The 23,759-nt window shown below is 41.0% G+C and overlaps 1 protein-coding gene across 2 annotated transcripts in view; it reads left to right on the top strand.

The window, feature by feature from the left end:
- NABP1 (nucleic acid binding protein 1) overlaps positions 1-12,117 on the top strand; it is a 39,791-nt gene extending 27,674 nt beyond the window's left edge. Inside the window, exons 4-7 of one of the 2 annotated variants that reach the window (XM_075831279.1) lie at positions 1,121-1,171; positions 6,813-6,903; positions 8,651-8,690; positions 10,911-12,117. In XM_075831279.1, coding sequence (XP_075687394.1) covers positions 1,121-1,171; positions 6,813-6,903; positions 8,651-8,690; positions 10,911-11,089 — 361 coding nt within the window. In that variant the 3' untranslated portion in view covers positions 11,090-12,117. The remainder of the gene's footprint in view (positions 1-1,120; positions 1,172-6,812; positions 6,904-8,650; positions 8,691-10,910) is intronic. The other variant, XM_075831280.1, reaches the window with a different exon arrangement.
- The last annotated feature ends 11,642 nt before the right edge of the window (positions 12,118-23,759 follow it).

The raw sequence follows: 23,759 nt of genomic DNA, 5'->3' as shown, positions 1-23,759 counted from the left end.
GTGACCGTCACTCTGACAGGAAGCCTACGACGAGCAGCCTCCGGCTAGTCCTCATAGACTTCTGTACATGGCAGCCCGGAAGCCATTGTCTGGCGTTCGGTTGCCATGGGTACCATTGCCAGCCCCCGTGATTTCACGTGGGGGCTGCCGATCTGTGCTAAACACCTTAAATTAGGCGATCGCAATCGAACGCCGCATCATAAGCGTTAACAGGCGAAATCGGCGGCAATGGGGAATGCAGGGCAGACACTGCACAGTTAACCGCTGCTGCGGTGTAGCGCCGCGCGGCAGTTAACTTTCAATGCACTGACGTGACTGCATGTCGAGGTGCGCGAAGTTACTGCACACCTCGACGTGCGGTTACGTCAAGGTGCGGGAAGGGGTTAAACACCTCAGGAAATGCACCAAACTGTCCTGTGTGAACCTGGCCTTTGGGGATAGTGTGATTTGAAGATGCTTGTTTTCCTGTTCATATGTCTGTGCAGCATTTGTACATATTACTGTTGACGTTTAAGGCTGGGTTCACACGAGCATGTTCGGTCCGTAAAGGATGGAACGTATTTCGGCCGCAAGTCCCGGACCGAACACACTGCAGGGAGCCGGGCTCCTAGCATCATAGTTATGTACGACGCTAGGAGTCCCTGCCTCACTGCGGGACAACTGTCCCGTACTGTAATCATGTTTTCAGTACGGGACAGTAGTGCCACAGACAGGCTGGGACTCCTAGCGTTGTACATAACTATGATGCTAGGAGCCCGGCTGCAGCGAGTTCGGTCCGGGACTTGCGGCCGAAATACGTTCCGTCCTTTACGGACCGAACATGCTCATGTGAATCCAGCCTTATGGTTTAAAATTTTTTTTGTTCTTGTATTTAAGGGACAATTCACTTACAATAAATCTCCATTAATTTGAACAGGAGATTCATCCTTCAAAATAGAGGAAGGGTTTTCTATTTAAAATTCTAGATGACATCTGGAACAAGACCTGCTTTTTCATTAAACTTTGTTTTAACGTCGTTTCAGGGTTTATTTTCAGAATTAACTTTTTTTCATTTATTTATTTTTGCTCTGGTTTAAAGGACTGGCAGCATGGGAAACTGAAGTCCTCTATTTATTCACAGGGCAGGTACGCACCCGCAACCCGAGGGAGCACTCTCTAGGGCTGTGAAAAGGTAAAACCACTACCATGCTACAGTAGCTCTGTCTTGTTTCAGTCAAATAATGGTCTGGATGGTTTAGCTGGATGATGTGCATTATGATCAGACTATATTTTTATTATGATTCCTTCCTTGCTAGGCATAATTAGCTTCTTTTGTCAAGTCAGAAAACAATTTGTATGTATTTAAAATAGAACTAAAATAAAAGCCTTTTTTCTTTGCCAGTTTGTGTAGATAGTGACATAATTATAGTGTTTTTGTTTTTTTCAAATTTACTGTTAAAAGCAGATGCAACTGGAAAAGGCTTCGTTCACATCTGCGTTGGAGTCTCAGCTAGGGGCCTCCGTCGCAGATCCGGCCAAGTTTACCAGAGATTACTGGAGACCGTAGCGCAGCATGCTCCGCTATTGTCTTGGGTAAAACGATGGACACCCCGACGGAAAGGCAACAGAACCTGTTAACGTCAATGGGTTTGTCTATATCGGTGGTGTTTGTCGTGCAATGGAACCGTTGCCTCCTGACCGATCACACCTGCGTCGGGCTAGTCCGTTATTCTGAACATAGCCCAAGGCTACATTCATACGAAATAAAATTGATCAACTGTCAGTTTTTCATGGCTGTTTTGCATCAGTGTGTCTCCAAATTTTCATCCATTTTCAGGCCATCTGTCTGTTTTTAATTTGTCATCCGTTTGCCATTACTTTTTTTTTTTGTCCAAACCCTCTGGAAACACCACGGTGCACATGTACCTAGTGCCGCAATGTCCCTATAGATACTGCCACAGTGTCCCTTCTAGATAGTGCCTCCCCCCCCTGTAGATACGCTATTGAGGCTCCCTCTGGTGGCGGAATCCCCAACCAGAACGTTGCTGGCGCTCTGGACGAGGATTCCACTCCAGGAATATCCCCTGACGTCACTGTCCATGTATGGATAGCGATGCCAGGGGCTCCTTTAGGGGCGGAATCACTGGCCAGAGCGTAGGCAACGCTCTTGCTGCGGTTTCCGCTCCTAGAGGGAGGCCCCGACGTCACTGTCCGTATGTATTCCTGTATCTCAAAGCTCCTTCCAAGGGGCTTTTCCAAGACCGGAATCACCGGCCAGAGAAATTGCGATGCTCTGGCCGGGGACTCCATCGTTGAAAGCCCTGACATCACTGTCCATATATGGATAGTGACGTGAATGGCTTTCCTGGGCTCAGTGATTAAAGTAGCGCTTTGCCTGGGGAGTCCTCTTGTGAGGGCCAGGATCCGTTTTTAATGGCCGTCACAAGGATTGATTTCTATAAAACCTGCCGTTAAAAACTTACCTTTTGAGTTCTATGGGGCTGTCTGGCTGTGAAAACGGGCGAAAATAGGACGTTTCCTATTTTTTGACAGCTAGTATTCACGGGTCGTTAAAAAAACAGCCATGTGAATACAGCCATAGAACTACAATGTTCTGAAAACATCCGTGTGAATATAGCCATAGAACTATAGTGTTCTGAAAACGGCTGTGTGTCACATGGCCATTTTTCCCTGTGGTGTCAATGTAGCCTGAAAAATATTATGCAGGTTGCTTTTAGCTGTTCTGTTGAACAGAATCGAAATGTATCTTTTTTTTTTTCAAATTTTTTTTTATACTGATCGATGGGGGTCTTAGCAGTGGGACCCCCAATGATCAAACACTTATCACCTGTCCTGTGGATAGGTGATTTGTTGTTGTGGTGGGATAACCCCTTTAACACATGGTGAACATACTCTAAGGCTGGGTTCAAACAACCTATTTTCAGACGTAAACGAGGCGTATTATGCCTAGTTTTACGTCTGAAAATACGGCTACAATACGTCGACAAACATCTGCCCATTCATTTGAATGGGTTTGCCGACGTACTGTGCCGACGACCTGTCATTTACGCGTCGTCGTTTGACAGCTGTCAAACGACGTCGCGTAAATTGACTGCCTCTGCAAAGAAGTGCAGGACACTTCTTTGCAACGTAATTTGAGCCATTCTTCATTGAAGTCAATGAAGAGCAGCTCAAGATTACAGGCGTCAAAGACGCCTCGCATAATGCGAGGAGGAGCTTTTACGTCTGAAACTACGCAACTGTTTTCTCCTGAAAACAGTCCGTCTTTTCAGACGTAAAAGACAGTTCTCGTGTGCACATACCCTAAGAATGACCATTATTTATTGTTTTCTAACAATTAAAGGTGTGTTTCAAAGGATATGCCATAAATGTCTGATAGATGCTCTAGGATCAGCACCTATATCAAAAACAGGGGTCATCTGATCTCTTGTTCTGCAAGGTGCAATGGCGGCAGGTTCCACACAGCTACCAATGGAAAGAGGGCTGCACATGCCCGCGGCTCTCCATTCTGTTCAACGGGAGTTATGGAAACTGGGGTGTTACCATTTCCCTTATCAAAGGGACATGTGCTGATGTCCCTACGCACTCGGACACCGTCAGCACTGATTGGACAGTGGTAGACTGTAGAGCACTCTTGAGGACACTACAATCTCATTAGTCAAACGACATATTAAAAATACATGAGCATGTAGTAAAGAATGTACAATTTTTTTTAAATGTAGCCATTTTATTTTAAAAAATGTTCCTGGATCCACATTGGAGATACCCCCCGTTACTGCATTGTCTAATCAGGAAGTAATTGTGTGTGCTTTAGGGCAGCTGAAGTGAATGGAAGTCATTTGACCGAGAAATGTTTTTACATGTTTTTCGGGGCCTCCAGGAAGTGATGTAGTACAGCCCCCTCACCCAGGGACCAAGTAGTGACAGGGGAGATGCATAAAGAGTCTTATTCAGAGACTTAGGCACAGATTTACTAAGACTTACGTTGATATGCCAGTCTAAGGGTATGTGCACACGAGAAGTGGCTTTTACGTCTGAAAAGACAGACTGTTTTCAGGAGAAAACAGCTGCGTCGTTTCAGACGTAAAAGCTCCTCCTCGCATTATGCGAGGCGTCTTTGACGCTCGTAAATCTTGGGCTGCTCTTCATTGACTTCAATTTAGAACGGCTCAAATTACGTTGCAAAGAAGTGTCCTGCACTTTGACGAGGCAGTCAATTTACGCGTCGTCGTTTGACAGCTGTCAAACGACGACGCGTAAATGGCAGGTTGTCGGCACAATACGTCGGCAAACCCAATCAAATAAATGGGCAGATGTTTGCCGACATATTGTAGCCCTATTTTCAGACGTAAAACGAGGCATAATACGCCTTGTTTACATCTGAAAATAGGTCGTGTGAACCCAGCCTAGGACTGAAGCCCGCCGGATTAAGATGCAACAAATGTATTAAGAGGCGTAAACCTCTTTATACATTTTTATGAATCTTGGGCTGTCCCTGCGCCACAGAGTGAAATCTAAGCCAACTTTGAGCTGGTATAGACTTCTGAAATTTACACCAGCTTCTAGCATAAATTTATAGTAAATAATTGCTGTCCCATTAAAGGGACACTCCGGCCAAAACTAAACTTTCCATGTGTACCATTATGGTCTTCTTTGTGTCAGTTTCTCATCTGTTATTTTTCTTGCTGCTTCTATCTCTATATATTACACTGGGATGGTTGCTTAGCAACAGTGTGAATCAGGCTCGGTGACACGCTTTCTCTACTTGAGACTATGGAGATCTAGGTGTCACCCATCACTTCAGCAGTTCCTGTACCACATTAGTTTTGCACAGGGGGGACAGAAACTTCTATCATCAACTACCACTGATACTTAGACCGGTTCCTGTCACACAGGTATAATGTAAAAGAATATAGTGCAGCCTCCCTGTCTGTATACTTAGGGTTTCTCACCTTAATTAGGAGAATAGAGAGAATGATAATCAGTGTCCCCCAGCATGCAGAAATGGTATGGTCTTTAGCTGGTCATGCGATGCTGTGCTGAAGCATCATGGGATTAGGAGGAAGGAAAGTTGGGAAAATCGAAGACTATAATTTGCAATTTAACGCCATAATACTGGGATAAAGCAGTTTATCAATTCCCTTAGTTCTGCGATCTATCCTATTAAGTTTTCAGAACTAGGGTGTTTTAAGAATAGCTTGTATGTGTATCTGTTAATAAATATGGTGTATTGGTCTATTTGTATAATACGAATGATTATCACATGTTCTAAAACTTGAGTGAGTGTATTTTTTTTTTTTGCAATTAACTCCTTAACGCCGAAGGACGGATATATCCGTCCTCAGCAGCTGCTAGTTTGCGCAGGAGGACGGATATATCCGTCCTGTAATCGCGCGGGTACTGCCAGTGTACCCACGCGATCAGTAGCAGGAGCACGGCTGTTATACTCAGCCTGGCTCCTGCTGCAACTGCCGGAATCGAAGCGCGCTCCGATTCCGGCAGTTTAACCCATTAAATGCCGCTGTCCATAGTGACAGCGGCATTTAATGTGTTTGACAGAGGAGGGAGCTCCCTCTGTCACCCGATCGGCGCCCCCGCAAACAAATCGCGGGTCGCCGTCGGGTTTCCATGACAGCCGGGGTCTAACAAAGACCCCCAGGTCTGTCTTCAGCATCTGCCTGTTAGGCGATGCCGGAGGCATGACCTAACAGGTTGCCTGTCAGTTTTACACTGACAGGCAATAATGCTTCGGTATACTAAGTATACCAAAGCATTATATATGCGATCAACAGATCGCATAGTGAAGTCCCCTGATGGGACTTAAAAAAAAAATTACAATCAGTTAAATAAAGTTTGTGAAAAAAAATAAAAATAATTACAGTCAAAGTCAAATAAAACTACTTTTTTGGCCCAAAAAGTGGTTTTATTTAGTAAAAGTGTCAAAACAAATAACACATACACATATATGGTATCCCCGCCATCGTAACAACTTGACCAATAAAATTAACACATTAATTAAACCGCCGGATGAACGGCGTCCAAAGAAAACGCAAAAAACAACGGCAAAATTCTCTTTTCTCCCATTCCCCCCATAAAAAATAAAATAAAAGTTAATCTATAAGTCCTATGTACCCCAAAATAGTACTAATGAAAACGACACATTGTCCCGCAAAAATCAAGCCCCGATACGACCACATCAACGGAAAAATAAAAACGTTACGTCTCTTGGAATGCGGCGATGCAAAAACAAGTAATTTTTTTCTAAAAGGGTTTTTATTGTGCAAACGTAGAAAAAACATATAAAACCTTTACATATTTGGTATCCCCGTAATCGTGCCGACCCATAGAATAAAGTTAACATGTTATTTACGCTGCATTGTAAACGGCGTAAATTTATAACGTGAAAATTAATGCTGGAATAGCTGCTTATTTTCAATTCTCTCCTAAAATAAAGTTAATAAAAGTTAATCAATATGTTATAAGCATCTAAAAATGGTACAATTACAAAATATAACTCGTCCCGCAAAAGACAAGCCCTTATACGGCTATGTCGACGGAATAAAAAAAAAGTTACGACTCTTGGAATGCGACCGTGAAAAAACAAAAAATAATCCTTGGTCATTAACGTGCAAAATGGCCCGGTCATTAAGGGGTTAATGTACTGTTTATAGCTTTAAAACGTTAAGGTTTCCTTCATAATTGAGTCTTAAGTTCCCTGTACCTGAGGTGGACTTTGCATTTTGAAGACTTTTAGAACACTCATTTTTTTTTTTTTTCAATCTTTAATGGTGTCTCCCTTTTTTCCACGCTAGATTTTGTATGGTATATTCAGAAGTGCCAAACTTTAGTGAACCAAATCCAGACTTTGCCAACCCGCAACAGAAAGCAAAACCAAAAACAGATGTAAGTTGTATTTGAGTAGCACAGACCGACATCATGAGTACTTTAGACTATTTTAATGCGGAGTAGCTAATGTATACTTTTGTATAGAAGTTCTGTCTTGTGCTATAACTCGCTATATGTAACCTTATCTGCACAAATGGACTGCATATATTTTACATGGACTATAATAAAAATGTATTACTGCTAGCTTGATCACTGAAACATGTAAGGCTAAATTCATACGGGCGTTGCACATCTCGGACATGAGAAAAACGTCAGTTTTTCACGGCCGAGGTGCATCCGTGCGCTGCGGGATGCGATATCACGCATCCCCCATAGACTAATCTATGGAGGGATGCGTGAAGCGAGAAAAAATAGGACATGTCCTATTTTCTCACGGACCCTTCACACGGTCCGTTGAAACAATGGGCGAGTGAACGGCCACAATGAATTATATAGGTCCGTGTGATGGCCGTTGTTTCAACGGCCATCGCACGGACGTTTAACACGTTCATCTGAATAAGGTCTAAGGGTATGTTCACATGCAGTGACCAGAAACGTCTGAAAATACGGAGCTGTTTTTTTAACAACTCGCGTTTTTCGCGGTGTTTTTTACGGCTGTTTTTGGAGCTGTTTTTCAATGGAGTCCATGAAAAACGCCTCCAAAAACGTCCCAAGAAGTGACATGCACTTCTTCTTTTGACGAGCCGTCATTTTACGCGCCGTATTTTGACAGCGACGCGTAAAATGACACCTCGTGGGAACAGAACATACACACAGTTTGTGGTGCAGTTTTTGTTTTGTTTTTTTGTCCACTCCTGTGTTTAACTCCGAAATCTGAGCCAAATGCTGCACTGAAAACAGCATTGAAGCTGCATATGTGATCCTGGCCTCAACACAGATTTGTTGTATACATTTCTGCCTTAAAGGGGTAGTTTTTTGCAGCAGGTGCATGGATTTATGCAAATTGATTGATGGAGACAGCTGCAGCAACAAATTTGCCGTGTGTAAATGTATCCTATGGGTGTATTCACACGTGCAGTTTTGCCGCGTGTTCTTACAGCGATTTGTCGTGTTCTGCAGTTAGCGCAGAAACCCCAGCAAATCGTGGTAAATACGCATGCAGTTCCCGACTGCACGGCAAAAACCCTAAAGGTTGCACTTGCCTAGAATAGTAAAGTACTTGCCTCTCGTCTGAAGCTGATAATATAGTGGGAAACCGGATCAGTAGTGTATGAATCGTTGATAAACCGTGTAAGCCTACTGGAAGCAAAAAATCAGGCACTGCAAAGTGTATCAACCAAATAGTAGTGAAATGCAGATTGCTTTTTAGGCTGTGTTCACATCCACATTGGTTTTCCATTCATGGGTTCTGTTGCAGCTTTCTGTCGGAGGAACCCGTGAACAGAAAGCCAAACGGAAACTAAAGCTTCCGTTTGAATTACCATTGATTTCAATGGTAATGCTTTGGTTGCAAATGGTTACCGTTTGTTTCCCTTCCGGAAGGTTGCATTCCTTTTGCAATGGAAGCATTACCATCTAAATCAATGGTAATGCAAATGGAAGCTATGGTTCCTGTTTCCCTTTCAGTTCATGGGTTCCTCCGACGGAAAGCTGCAATGGAACCCATGAATGGGAACGCAATGCTGATGTGAACAGGCCCTTAATTCTGTCGGCAAGAGACTTCACGTAAGAGGGCTTGCATTTTCACTTGCTTACGAAAACAAATTTCAGGAGTATATATAACAAAATTCATGTTGTCTTCCAGGTGCATATGGATCCAAGCAATAATTCCCAACCAAGCACAGGTAAGTGCATTGCCAGTTAGGTTATTGAGAAATTTGTCTTACTGTAGATACCGGTTGCCGTAAGAAAATGTTCACCCTTGAACACAATTTTCTCTGTCTTGATCTAAATATGTCAAACTGTGCTGATTCTTTTAAATATATTTTTATAGAGCTTTGTTTTTCACATACAGAGCTCGAAATGACCTTCCCCTAGGCATAAAGTTAAATTCTGAAAGTGAATGCCTGTAGCGACATTATAGGGAGTTTACAGCATACTATTCTACATTGAACTCTAAAGCCATATACAATGAACTCCCTCTAGTGGTGGATGCTAGCAGCCGGGATTTTTAATTTTATCTTTGCGTTTACTCAGAATTTCGAGCTCTGTATCAGAAAAACTGAGCTCCAACATCTGAGAAATTTTAAGAAATTAACAGGCACATAATATTGCATCTAAAAATACGGTGATAAATAGTGGAATCCACTGTAGGGGTATGTTCACATACTGCATGATTTCTGACAAGATTTTTCATGGAGACATTCTGCATTTTTTACAGTACCTGCAAAGATGACCTTTTATTAAATCTCATCCTCACACTGCGGTAAATTTCTGCACCGAATACATTCATAATTTGACCTGCGGTGCAAATTATAAATCCAAATTATGTCAATTTATGTTGCGTAAAGGCTGTTTAATTGTTGCAGAATTTCCCCACTGTGTTCAATAGGGAAGTCATATTCCATATAAAATGTCAATTGTTGCGATTACGCTGTGCAAATTCAACCAGTTTAAAGAGGCTCTGTCACCACATTATAAGTGCCCCTACCCCCTTATATAAGGAGATCGGCGCTATAATGTAGGTGACAGTAATGCTTTTTATTTAAAAAAACGATCTATTTTTACCACTTTATTTCCGATTTTAGATTTATGCTAATGAGTTGCTTAATGCCCAAGTGGGCGTATTTTTACTTTAGACCAAGTGGGCGTTGTACAGGGGAGTGTATGACGCTGACCAATCAGCGTCATGCACTCCTCTCCATTCATTTGCTCAGCACATAGGGATCCTGCTAGATCAGGATGTGCTGTCTTATACTAACACATTAACAATACTGAAGTGTTTAGAGAGTGAATAGACATTCCACGGGATGTCTATTCACAATCTCTGCACTTCGTTACTCTGTCTGTGGTAGTTACAGCAGAAGAAGTGTGATCTCTCGAGATTACGCTGTAGATGACCGGTTACAACGAGATCACGCTTCCTCTGCTGTAAATACCACAGACAGAGTAACGAAGTGCAGAGATTGTGAATAGACATCCCGTGGAATGTCTATTCACTGTCTAAACACTTCAGTATTGTTAATGTGTTAGTATAAGACAGCACATACTGATCTAGCAGGATCCCTATGCGCTGTGTAAATGAATGGAGAGGAGTGCATGATGCTGATTGGTCACTGATTTGTCAGCATCATACACTTCTATTCACAACGCCCACTTGGTCTAAAGTAAAAATATGCCCACTTGGGCATTAATCAACTCATTAGCATAAATCTAAAATCACTAATAAAGTGGTGAAAACAGATCGTTTTTTTTTTAAAAATAAAAAGCACTGCTGTCACCTACATTATAAGAGATAGGGCACTTATAATGTGGTGACAGAGCCTCTTTAAAAAGTAAATAAAATTATTTTCAGTTTGAAAAAAAATAGAATTTACTCACCTTTCCAGGCGCTCCTATAGCAACTCGTGCCTGCTTTTCCAGATATTTTTTCTGTACAGCCATTCTCCTGTGGTGATGTTTCAATGCATGTGACCCCATGCAGCCAATCACAGGCTGAATTTATCACGTGATGAAACGTGAACACAGGAGGTCGGCTGTACAGAAAGCAGCTGGGGGTACAGGGACGTGTTGCTATGGCGGGGCACGGAGAGTATTTGTGAATGTTCGGGCGATTTTACAGCAGGTTCTGGGTCGGAAATACGATGCAGGCTTTTCTGCAGATTAACTGACCCATATGAACACCCCTAAAGTTGTTTTCACACACAACAGTTGTGTTGTATCTGCTGTGGAATTATCTAAATTCTGCTGTAAAGTCTTGAATGTGGATTTGTCCACCGAGTTCATCCTACACAGCCTTGTGTGAAATCCTCAGCAAATCTGGAAAAATTTTACATCAGATAGGGGTGTTGACACTTTGCAAGTCTTAAACTACACATTCTTAATGCTTGCTTCCCTTATTTTAGGTAATGGGCCAGGATCTGTAAACTTGTTTCCTAATCCTGCACCTTCATATAGTAACAATGGTAGAGCAAATGGACGAGGACCTGTAAACCCACAGACTATTGTTCCACCAGCTAATCCTGCCCTGCCATCAATTGCCACCATAAGCAATGGAAGAGACCCACGAAGAGCAAAGAGATGACATGTATATGCTTCTGTTTATTCTACAAAATGACACGCTATACTCTTAAGTTGTCTGCAACCTGAGGCTTTCCAGCGGTGGCGGAACTGAACTTTCCAGCATGTCCTGCCAATCATAGACGGCAGGGTATGGTGGGAGTTGTAGTTCCACAACAGCTGGAGAGCCACAAGTTACAGACAACTGCTCTACTTGAACACTTAGTGCACTTTTATTTATGGTTAATGTGAAGAGTTGGGTCTCTTTTAAAACTTTTTTTTGTATCTTCGTACAGTTCCAGATGTTATATTCTATTACTGAGTAACCATAGACTATATTGATGTTGAATTTGGAGCAATGTATAGAATTTTGTTAAACTACCACACTGGACCAAATTGGACTTGCAGACACAATCCTTCCTTAAAATGTTTCCTTTTGGAATTTTACAATATTCCTGTGTAAATTGCACAGTGAAATCTGCATTTACCTGGGGATTACAGGGGTTTGCTGAAAATGTGGTGTTTTTTTGTTTTGTTTTTTTTTTTAAATATATGTATCATAAACCTTTATTTTGATTAATTATTCCCTTGTTCATGTTTCACCCCTTGGCGACATGTCACATGCTATTACTTCACCTTCCGCCAAGGGGTTAACGCATTGTAACGTAACGGTATGTGACCGTGATGGAGCAGATTCAGAAGCTGAGCCTGCTCCATCACCAGCGGGTGTCTGCTATATATTACAGCTGACACTCTAATGTAAGACGGAGGTCCGATCCCTGGTGGTTAACACTCTAAATGGATTGTAAGACATCTGCACCCCTGCGACGCAATCGCAGTTGCTATGGCAACCAGAGGCCAAACAATAGCCTCCTGGCTGCCAGGTATGAAAGCCTATTAGGCCCCACCCAGATATGGGACCTAATAGGCTTGCTGTCAGTGTATGACTGACCGCTCAAATACACTGCACTACATATGTAGTGCAGTGTATTAGAATAGCGATCAGGGCTTCAGGCCTTAAAGAGGCTCTGTCACCAGATTTTGCAGCCCCTATCTGCTATTGCAGCAGATCGGCGCTGCAATGTAGATTACAGTAACGTTTTTATTTTTAAAAAACGAGCATTTTTGGCCAAGTTATGACCATTTTTGTAGTTATGCAAATGAGGCTTGCAAAAGTCCAAGTGGGTGTGTTTAAAAGTAAAAGTCCAAGTGGGCGTGTATTATGTGCGTACATCGGGGCGTTTTTAATACTTTTACTAGCTGGGCGCTCTGATGAGAAGTATCATCCACTTCTCTTCAGAACGCCCAGCTTCTGGCAGTGCAGACACAGCCGTGTTCTCGAGAGATCACGCTGTGTCGTCACTGACAGGTCCTGCATCGTGTCAGACGAGCGAGGACAACGGCACCAGAGGCTACAGTTGATTCTGCAGCAGCATCAGCGTTTGCAGGTAAGTAGCTACATCGACTTACCTGCAAACGCCGATGCTGCTGCAGAATCAACTGAAGCCTCTGGTGCCGGTGTCCTCGCTCGTCTGACACGATGCAGGACCTGTGAGTGACGTCACAGCGTGATCTCTCGAGAACACGGCTGTGTCTGCACTGCCAGAAGCTGGGCGTTGTGTAGAGAAGTGGATGATACTTCTCTTCAGAGCGCCCAGCTAGTAAAAGTATTAAAAACGCCCCGATGTACGCACATAATACACGCCCACTTGGACTTTTACTTTTAAACACACCCACTTGGACTTTTGCAAGCCTCATTTGCATAACTACAAAAATGGTCATAACTTGGCCAAAAATGCTCGTTTTTAAAAAATAAAAACGTTACTGTAATCTACATTGCAGCGCCTATCTGCTGCAATAGCAGATAGGGGTTGCAAAATCTGGTGACAGAGCCTCTTTAAAGTCCCCTAGTGGGACAAAAAAAAAGTTAAAAGTTCATATAAAATGTTGAATAAAAAAAATAAAGTTTCAATTTATATAAACAAAGACGACCTGTTTTCCCATAATAAATCTTTTATTATAGAATAAAAAAAAGAAACACTCAAAGTACACATATTTGGTCTGTAACGACGCCAACTCTAAATAACATTATTTTTTTGCCGCGCGGTGAACGCCGGGGGAAAAAAAAATAAAAAAATCGAAAAAACAAAAACTGATTCTGGCATTGGTTTTTATTGTCACCTCGTCTCTCCAAAAATTTTCATTAACCCCTTAATGACCGTGCCTGTTTGTACCTTAATGACCAAGCCAGATTTGTCAAATCTGGTATGTCTAACTTTATCAGAGAATAACTCTGTGAAAGTTTTGAATATCCAAGTAATTCTGACATTGTTTTTTCGTCACATGTTGTACTTTATTTTAGTGGTAAAAGTAGACTGATACAATTTGCGGAAATTAATAAAAAAATAGAAAAATGCAAGAAATTTTGTAAAAATTACAATTTTTCCATATTTTTAACTGCGATATGTCACATATGTACACACATACTGTACAATTTTTTTGAATTAAATATATATTTCCATCTCTTTACTCTATTTTGGCAGCACTTTTGAAAAAATTAAATACATTTTCAGTAATTTAGAGGACTTACAAATTGAATAAGAATTTTATAAATTTTGAAGTACATTTTGTTTTCCTGCACCAAGCCAGGTTTTCAGAGGCTCACAGGTCTCAGAATGATGGAAACCCCCACAAATGACTCCATTTAGAAAACTAGACTCCATAAGGTATTTATTTAGGGGTATAGTAAGCATTTTGACCCCACCTTTTTTTGCTAAATTTATTGCATAACAGGTGAAAAAAAATATTATTTAACTTTTTTCATAAAGGTATTAGTTTGAAAACCGATTTCTTTGTAAAGCGAACATGAAAATGAAGAGACACACCCCAAAATCTATCACCCTCTTTCTCCTGTTTTCAAAAATACCCACATTGTGGCCCTAATGCGTTGTTTGGACACACGGCAGGGCCCCAAAGGAAGGGAGCACCCGGAGGCTTTCAGGACTCATATTTTGCTTGAAAATTTTTTAGGCCCCACTGTACATTTGGAGAAGCTTTGAGCTGCCAGAACGATAGAAACTCTCCATAAACGACCCCATTTCGAAAACTAGACCCCTTAAGGTATTTATCTAGGGGTATAGTTAGCATTTTGACCACACAGGTTTTTCGCTAAATATATTGGAATTAGTCTGTAAAAATTAAAATGTACTTTTTTTCAGAAAGGACATAGAAATGTTTAATATTTACAAGGAATAACTAAAAAAATGCACCCCAGCATTTGTAAAGCAATGTCTCCCGATTACGACAATACCCCATATGTGGTAATAAACTGCTGTTTGGACCCACAGCAGGGCTCAGAAGGGAAGGAGCGCCATTTGGATTTATGATTTTGCTGGAATGGTTTTTGGTGCCATGTCGCATTTGCGATGCAATGGAGGGACCAAAAGAGACCCCATTTTGGAAAAACCTTCAAGGAATTTTTCTAGGGGTATATTGAGCATTTAGACACCATGGGTCCTTTGCAGAGTTTATTAGAATTAGGGCGCAAAAATTAATATAAATTTTTTTTCCGCTAAAATGTTGCATTTTCTCATTTTCACAAGGGATAAAGGAGGAAAAAAACAACCATTTTTTATAAAGCAATTTCTCCTGAGTACGGAAATACCCCACATGTGGTCATACGTTTTTTTCATTAGAAATGAATTAACCCTTTCAGGACTGATCCCTTTTTTGCTTTCTTATTTTAGATTTTCACTCCCCGCTTTCCAAGAGCCATAACTTTTTTATTTTTCCATCAATAGAGTGGTGTGAGGGCTTATTTCTTGCAGGAGGAGCTGCAGTTTTTATTGGTACCATTTTTTGGTACATAAAAAGTGATTAAAAAGTTGTATTACATATTTTTTTTTAGAGCTAAGGTGACAAAAAAAAACAAAACTGTGATTTTGGCTGTTTCAATTATTTAATTTTTTAAGGCGTTCACTGTGCGAATTAAATAATGGTATATTGTAATAGTTCGGACTTTTACGGACGTAGCGATACCAATTTTGTTCATTTTTTTACATTACTTTAGAAGAAAAATGGGAAAAGGTGTTTCTTTTTTTTAACTTTAAAAAAAAAAAATTCTCACTACTAATAACTACAATTCTTCTACACATTTTATTAATCAATCCCCTTAGGGGACTTGATCCGGCGATCACTGGTACAATACACTGCAATACTAATGTATTGCAGTATATTGTTATTCTTACAGTCTTCTGTAACAGAGCGATCGCTGTTCCTGTCCGTTAGTCCCGGGTGTCAGCTGTAATACACAGCTGACAATCGCTGCGTATGGAGTGGGCACAGCACGTGAGCCGGCTCCATACATCAACCGCCGCACCATGACGGTCAGTTAAGTCATAGTGCGCAAAGGGGTTAATGCACAGCGGATGGTTCAAAGTGAAAATTGCAATTTTCCACTGATATGCCATTTTAGTGCATAATATGTTGTGCCCAGTTTGTGCCACAGAAGACAAATACCTCATAAAACGTTAAGCGGGTTCTCTCGGGTATGGCGATGCCATATGTGTGGGCGCAAACTGCTGCTTGGGCACGCTGCAGGGCTCAGAAGGGAGTGAGCGCCATTTTGCTTTTGGAGCGCAGATTTTGCTTGGTAGTAGTTTTGTTTGGGGTTTTACTAGTATTTCAGTTTATAATGTGGGGGGCATGTGTAATCTGTGTGAGGTACATCAGGGCATAATAAGAGTGTATAATAATGGGGTAAATAAATAATAATTCATAGATGTGTGGCCGGTGTCGCACTGATAAATGGCGCCCGATCTTATCAGTTTTGGACACTGCACATTTTGCATCGCCATATTCTGAAAGCCAGAACTTTTTTATTGTTTTCACCACCGGAGCCGTGTTAGGGCTTATTTGTTGCGGGACAATCTGTAGTTTTAATTGGTACCATTTTGGGGTACATGCGTTTTTTTTTTTGTGTTTTTTTTTAATCACTTTTTATTACATTTTTTTTTGCAATCCTGACCTAAAAACAGGAATTCTGACACCGTTTTTTTAGGTTTTATTTTTGCGGCGCTCACCATACGCTATAAATGAAATTTTTACTTTATTCTGCGGGTTGGTACGATTATGGCGATACCATATGTATATGGGTTTGGTCCTTTTTTTTTTTGCGCTTTGCACAATAAAATCACTTATTTATAAAAAAAAAATAATTTTCTGTGTCACCATTTTCTGAGAGCCATAATTATTTATTTTTTTTAGTCAAAAAAGCTGTGTAAGGGCTTGTTTTTTGCAGGACGGATTGAAGTTTGTATTGGTACTATTTTTGGGTACATGTGACTTTTTGATCACTTTTTTTATTCTTTATTTAGGGAGCGGTGGTCACCAAAAAAATTGCGATTCTGTCGTAGTTTTTAATTAGATTTTTTTTTGGGGTGTTCAAAATAACATTACAGTTTTATAGTTGGGGTCGTTCCAAACGCGGGGATACCAAATATGTGTACTTTTTTAACGTGTTCATTTTTTTTCTATAATAAAAGTCTTATTATAGGGAAAAAAAAGCATTTTGTGTCTTTATAACTTAGAACTTTTATTTTTACACTTTTTTGAAAACATTTTTATTACTTTTTTTTTTTTACTTGTCCCACTAGGGGACATTTAGACTTGCAGCTTTGATCGCTGCTAGAGTACGTTACGCTACACACGTAGTGTAATGTACTCTAACTGTCATTGTGACGTAACTGTCACTCTGACAGGAAGCCGAGGAGGACCGGCCGGAGTCTGTTCCTCTGAGGCTTCCGTACATGGCAACCCGGAGGTCATTCTCTGACCTCCGATTGCCACGACAAGCATCGGTAGCCCCCACGATCACTTTGTGGGGGCTGCCGATGTGCTTCAAACCACTTAAATGCGGCGACGGCAATCCGTCGCCGCACTTAAGGGATTAATTGCTGAAAGCAGCGGCAATGGTCCGCTGTCCGGCGAGACTGATGTGACAGCTGTCTAGGACAGCTGTCAGTGCGCGCCTGTCACTCTGTGTTTACACAGAGTGACAGTTTGAAATACTGACGAAAATGAACGTCATGGTGCGGGAACTAGCAGGCGACCATGACGTTCATTTTCATCATTGGTCGTGAAAGGGATCAAACAGTCACATGTAGCCCAAAATGGTACTAATAAAAACTTAAGCTCGTCCTGCAAAAAACAAGCCCTTATACAGCTTTGTCAACTCAAAAATAAAGTAGATATGGTTCTTAAAATATGGCAACACAAAAAAAGAAACCATTAAAAAAATAAAAAGTGATTTTTGTTGTGGTAACCCTGTGAAACATTAAAAATATATATACATATGGCATCGCCGTAAACTTATTGACCCACAGAATAAAGTCTATATGTCATTTATAGCGCATGGTAAACGCCATAATAAAATAAAACAATAGCAGAATTGCTGTTTTTTTAGTCACCTTGCTTTGCAAAAAATTTAAAAAAAAGTTGCATGTACCCCAAAATGGTACCAATGAAAACCACAAATTGTCCCACGAGAAATAAGCCCTCACACAGCTCTGTTGCAGAAGAAATAAAAAGGTTCTGGCTCAGAATATGGAGACTTGAAATGTGCAGTGTTCTAAAAGCGGGTAAGATTGGGCACCATTTATTAGTGTGACACTGGCCACACATCTGAGGATTACTATTTATTTACCGCATTCTTATACCCTGATGTACTTCGCACAGATTACATATGTCCCCACATTATAAACTGAAATACCAGTAAAACCCCAAACAGAACAACCACCAAGCTAAATCTGCGCTCCAAAAGCCACCCCAGTGTGCCCAAACAGCAGTTTACATCCACGTTGATCATCGCCAGACCCGGGAGAATCCGATTAACAGTTTGAGGTATGTAACTTCAGTGGCACAAACTGGGCACAACATATTGTGCACTAAAATGGCATAGCTGTTGAATATTTGAATTTTCACTTTGCACAATCTGCAGCACACTAATTTCGTCTTGATAAATACCTTGAGGGTTGTAATTTCCAAAATGGCGTTACTCCTATTTTTTTTTTTGGACTATTTCACCAAAATAGGACTCAAATGCGCATGGTGCTCTTCCACTTTTGGGCCCTGTCATATTTCCAGGCAAATGATAAATGCCTTGAGGGGTGTAGTTTCCAAAATGAGGGTAAAAACCCGTTCCAAACAGGACGCGACCAGGTCAGAGAATGCTACTGAGGGGAAGTGCCCAGGTGTGTTAAATAATGATAGCCTCTCCCACTAACCTTGAGAGGGGAGTGGTGTGTGGGGCATGGAAGTAAATGTGTAATGGAAAAAAAATATACTGTGTATGGTATACAGTGAAGGAAATAAGTATTTGATCCCTTGCTGATTTTGTAAGTTTGCCCACTGTCAAAGACATGAACAGTCTAGAATTTTTAGGCTAGGTTAATATTACCAGTGAGCGCTAGATTATATTTAAAAAAAAACAGAAAATCACATAGTCAAAATTATATATATTTATTTGCATTGTGCACAGAGAAATAAGTATTTGATCCCTTTGGCAAACAAAACTTAATACTTGGTGGCAAAACCCTTGTTGGCAAGCACAGCAGTCAGATGTTTTTTGTAGTTGATGATGAGGTTTGCACACATGTTAGATGGAATTTTGGCCCACTCCTCTTTGCAGATCATCTGTAAATCATTAAGATTTCGAGGCTGTCGATTGGCAACTCGGATCTTCAGCTCCCTCCATAAGTTTTCGATGGGATAAAGGTCTGGAGACTGGCTAGGCCACTCCATGACCTTAATGTGCTTCTTTTTGAGACACTCCTTTGTTGCCTTGGCTGTATGTTTCGGGTCATTGTCGTGCTGGAAGACCCAGCCACGAGCCATTTTTAATGTCCTGGTGGAGGGAAAGAGGTTGTCACTCAGGATTTGACGGTACATGGCTCCATCCATTCTCCAATTGATGCGGTGAAGTAGTCCTGTGCCCTTAGCAGAGAAACACCCCCAGAACATAATGTTTCCACCTCCATGCTTGACAGTGGGGACGGTGTTCTTTGGGTCATAGGCAGCATTTCTCTTCCTCCAAACACGGCGAGTTGCGTTAATGCCAAAGAGCTCAATTTTAGTCTCATCTGACCACAGCACCTTCTCCCAATCACTCTCAGAATCATCCAGATGTTCATTTGCAAACTTCAAACGGGCCTGTACATGTGCCTTCTTGAGCAGGGGGACCTTTGCGGGCACTGCAGGATTCTAATCCATTACGGCGTAATGTATTACCAATGGTTTTCTTGGTGACTGTGGTCCCAGCTGCCTTGAGATCATTAACAAGTTCCCCCCGTGTAGTTTTTGGCTGAGCTCTCACCTTCCTCAGGATCAAGGATACCCCACGAGGTGAGATTTTGCATGGAGCCCCAGATCGATGTCGATTGACAGTCATTTTGTATGTCTTCCATTTTCTTACTATTTCACCAACAGTTGTCTCCTTCTCACCCAGCGTCTTATGGTTTTGTAGCCCATTCCAGCCTTGTGCAGGTCTATGATCTTGTCCCTGACATCCTTAGAAAGCTCTTTGGTCTTGCCCATGTTGTAGAGGTTAGAGTCAGACTGATTAATTGAGTCTGTGGACAGGAGTCTTTTATACAGGTGACCATGTAAGACAGCTGTCTTTAATGCAGGCACCAAGTTGATTTGGAGCGTGTAACTGGTCTGGAGGAGGCTGAACTCTTAATGGTTGGTAGGGGATCAAATACTTATTTCTCTGTGCACAATGCAAATAAATATTTATAATTGTGACAATGTGATTTTCTGTTGTTTTTCTTTTTTTATATAATCTTTCTCTCACTGGTAAAATTAACCTAGCCTAAAAATTCTAGACTGTTCATGTCTTTGACAGTGAGCAAACTTACAAAATCAGCAAGGGATCAAATACTTATTTCCTTCACTGTACATGTGAAATATAGGGGACATTACTAAGTGTAGTGTATAGGGGGTCAGGGATGTGAGTTATACAAAGATGTAAGTGCAGTGTGTAAAACATGGAGGTATAGTGTTTGGATAGTGAGGCACAGCATTTATTGCCGAATAGCAGCCTATTTAGAATGCCCATACTGTAAGATAGAGCGGGCTGCCCTGCATGCAATGCCAAACACCTGCACACCATGCTCTCCCAGCACCCTAAGACCTGGCTGCATGTACAGTGTAAGTAAACATGGGGTATTGGTTGTCGTTTTGGCCAAAAGAACGCAAGCTCGCAATCCTAGTCACGGATCCCCAAACTTGCGAGTCCCTACCTGGAACTTTTAGTTCCAAAATCTAAGATATGCAAAAAAATTGGGACATAGAATATAATTAAGAACACAGAAAAGGCCATACTCACAAATTAGGAGGGTAAAAACTCGTTCCAAACAGGACGTGACCAGGTCCCTGACCCCTATACACTACACTTAGTAATGTCCCCTATATTTCACATGTATAGCATACACAGTATATTTTTTTCCATTACAGATTTAAGCCGGATTTACACGAGCGTGTGCGTTTTGCGCACGCAAAAAACGCAGCGTTTTGCGTGCGCAAAAGGCACTTAACAGCTCTGTGTGTCACACGCTCTGTGTTACATACCGCCATCATTATGACACTATGTTTGTAAACAGAAAAGCACGTGGTGCTTTTCTGTTTTCATTCATACTTTTCACTGCTGTTGCGCGAATCCCGCACGTCACACGGAAGTGCTTCCTTGTGCCATGCGTGGTTTTCGCGCACCCATTGACTTCAATGGGTGCGTGATGCACGAAATACGCACAAAGAACGGACATGTCGTGAGTTTTACGCAGCGGACTCACGCTGCGTAAAAATCATGGACTGTCTTCACGGCCCCATAGACTAATATAGGTCCGTGCGAGGCGCGTGAAAATCATTGCGTTGCACGAACGTATATCACGTTCGTCTGAATAAGCCCTTACTTCCATGCCCCACACACCTCTCTCCTCAAGGTTAGTGGGAGAGGCTATCATTATTTAAAACACCTGGGCACTTCCCTTCAGTAGCATTCTCTGACCTGGTCACGTCCTGTTTGGAACGGGTTTTTACCCTCCTAATTTGTGAGTATGGCCTTTTCTGTGTTTTAAATTATATTCTATGTCCCAATTTTTTTGCATATTTTCCAAAATGAGGTCACTTTTCAGGGGTTTCCACTACTTCCACAGGTACTCTGGTACCTCAAGGGCTTTGCAAATGTGGCTTGGCGCTCGAACAGCAATCCTGTAAAATCTGAGCTCCAAATGGCGCTCCTACCTTTCTTAGCCCTGCAATGTGCCCAAACAGCATTTTTTTTTCTATTACCCTCTGAAGATGAAAAATATGAGATTTCGCTCCCAATTTTTCCTTTTCGCACTGTATATTTTTAATAAAATCTAGGAAACTCCTGTTGGGTCAAAATGCTCACTACGCCCCTAGATGAATGCCCTGAGTCACTGCTCAGGGGTTTCTACTGTACTTGTACCTCAGGGGTTCTGCAAATGCGACGTGGCACCTAAAACCCAATCCTACAAAATTGCACTCGTGCCTTTCTGGGTCCTGCCGTGTGTCCAAACGGCAGTTTAAAACCACATATGGGATAGATGAGAAATTTCTTTACAAATGTTGGGGTGCTTTTTCTTCTTTATTCCTTATTGAAATGAATAAATCTGAGCAAAAACGACGGTTTATGAGAAGAAAAAATTCAATCTTGATAGTCACGGCTCCATACATTTAGCAAAAAACGTGGGGTAAAATTGCTCACTATACCCCTTAATAAATGCCTTTGGGGGGGGGGGGGGCCTTCCAAAATTGTCTCTTTTTAGGGGTGTTTCCTATGTTTTGGCACCAGGAGACCAATTCAAATCGGACATGATGCCTAAAATATATTCTAATAAAAAGGAGGCCCCAAAATCCACTAGGTGCTCCTTTGCTTCTGAGGCTGGTGTTTCAGTTACGTAGCACACTAGGACCACATGTGGGATATTTCTAAAAACTGCTGAACCTGTGCAATAAATATTGAGTTGCGTTTCTCTGGTAAAATCTTCTGTGTTACAGAATTTTTTTTTATTAAAATGGATTTTCAAAAAAAATAAATGAAATTTATAAATTTCACCTCCAGTTTGCGGTAATTCCTGTGAAACACCTAAAGGGTTAAGAAACTTTCTAAATGCTATTTTGAGGGGTGCAGCTTTAAAAATGGGATGACTTATGGGGTTTCTAATATATAAGGCCCTTAAAGCTACTTCAGAACTGAACTTGTCCCTAAAAAAATAGGTTTTGACAAAAGAAATTGCTGCTAAAGTTCTAAGCCTTGTAACGTCCTAGAAAAATAAAAGAATTTTCAAAAAACGATGCAAACCTAAAGTAGACATATGGGGGATATTAACTAGCAACTATTTTGTGCGGTATTACGGTCTATCTTACAAGCAGATACATTTAATTTTGTAAAAATGCGAATTTGCTAATTTTTTCTAAATTTTTTTTTTTTTTTTTTTTACAAATACTGAATTAGTCAACCACATTTTTCCACTAACATAAATTACAATAAGTCACGAGAAAAAAAATCTCAGTATCGCTTGGATAAGTAAAACCATTAGCATTGTTCTTAGCCCCTTGGAGACACAGCCAAAGTGGCATACCTGTATAAACGGGTTTCCCCTCATAATAAAATGTTAATAAAGTAAATTTTTACTAATGGCTGTTTTTTTTAAACTTTTATTTATTAAATGGGTTTTCAAGGAAATGTATATTTATACTTAAGTTAAATTGGTGGAAGATGCATGTCTTTCTGGTTATGGCCTGTTCTGCAATACTTTAAGTTCAGGGCAACAAAATTACACTGCTTAAAGCAGCCTGTATCTTAGGCTACATTCACATGAGTGTGGCAGATTTACGTGCACAAAAAAAAAGCACATAAATCTGTCTGTGAGTTGCATTTTGCACCAGTGTGCTTTGCGTGTGGCATGTTCTTGCTAGCGCTTTTTTTTTCCATTGTACTTGATGCGTGAAACACGGACAGCACATGACAGGTTGTCACAACGATCACATGAAGTTCCATGATACAGCTGTCTAGAGACAGCTGTATCACGGAGTTAAATGCCACCGGGGAGCGGCAAACATGATAACTCTTCAGGACGTTCTGGACCGGCTTTGCAGAGTAAATTGCGGACCGCCCGGACGTGGCTAAACAGATGAGGAAACACGTGGTACAGTTACGTCATTTGTGACATAACCGTACACTCTGATAACCGGAAACAGGAAGTTAGCTATCGGAGCTAATGGACGGGTCTGCAGAGGAAGTGCCAATTTTGGATTAGCAAGTGGTCACGTGACTGAAGATGGGATATGACGCTACATTCATTAGATCCAACGTAAGTATATTGCAAAGTTACTTATTTTGCATTGTTTAGTTTAACTAAATGTGATTGTTTGCTTCCAGAAAACCCCTTTAATTAGTAAAAGTTTTAAAAAATTAATAAAAGTACACATATATGGTATCGCTGCGACCGAAATGACACAAACAATAAAGTTAATATGTAATTTAAACTGCATGGTGAACACCGTAAAAAAAAAAACAAAACTAAAAAAACAGTGGCTAAATTGCTATTTTTTTCCATTGTCTCCCAAAAAAGTCATAATAAAGGATAATCAATAAGTACCATGTACCCCAA

This window comes from Rhinoderma darwinii, chromosome 6 (assembly GCF_050947455.1).
Source record: "Rhinoderma darwinii isolate aRhiDar2 chromosome 6, aRhiDar2.hap1, whole genome shotgun sequence".
NCBI classification, from domain to species: Eukaryota; Metazoa; Chordata; class Amphibia; order Anura; family Rhinodermatidae; genus Rhinoderma; species Rhinoderma darwinii.
Note: the sequence above shows the minus strand (reverse complement) of the source record. Positions and strands in the feature narration are given on the sequence as shown.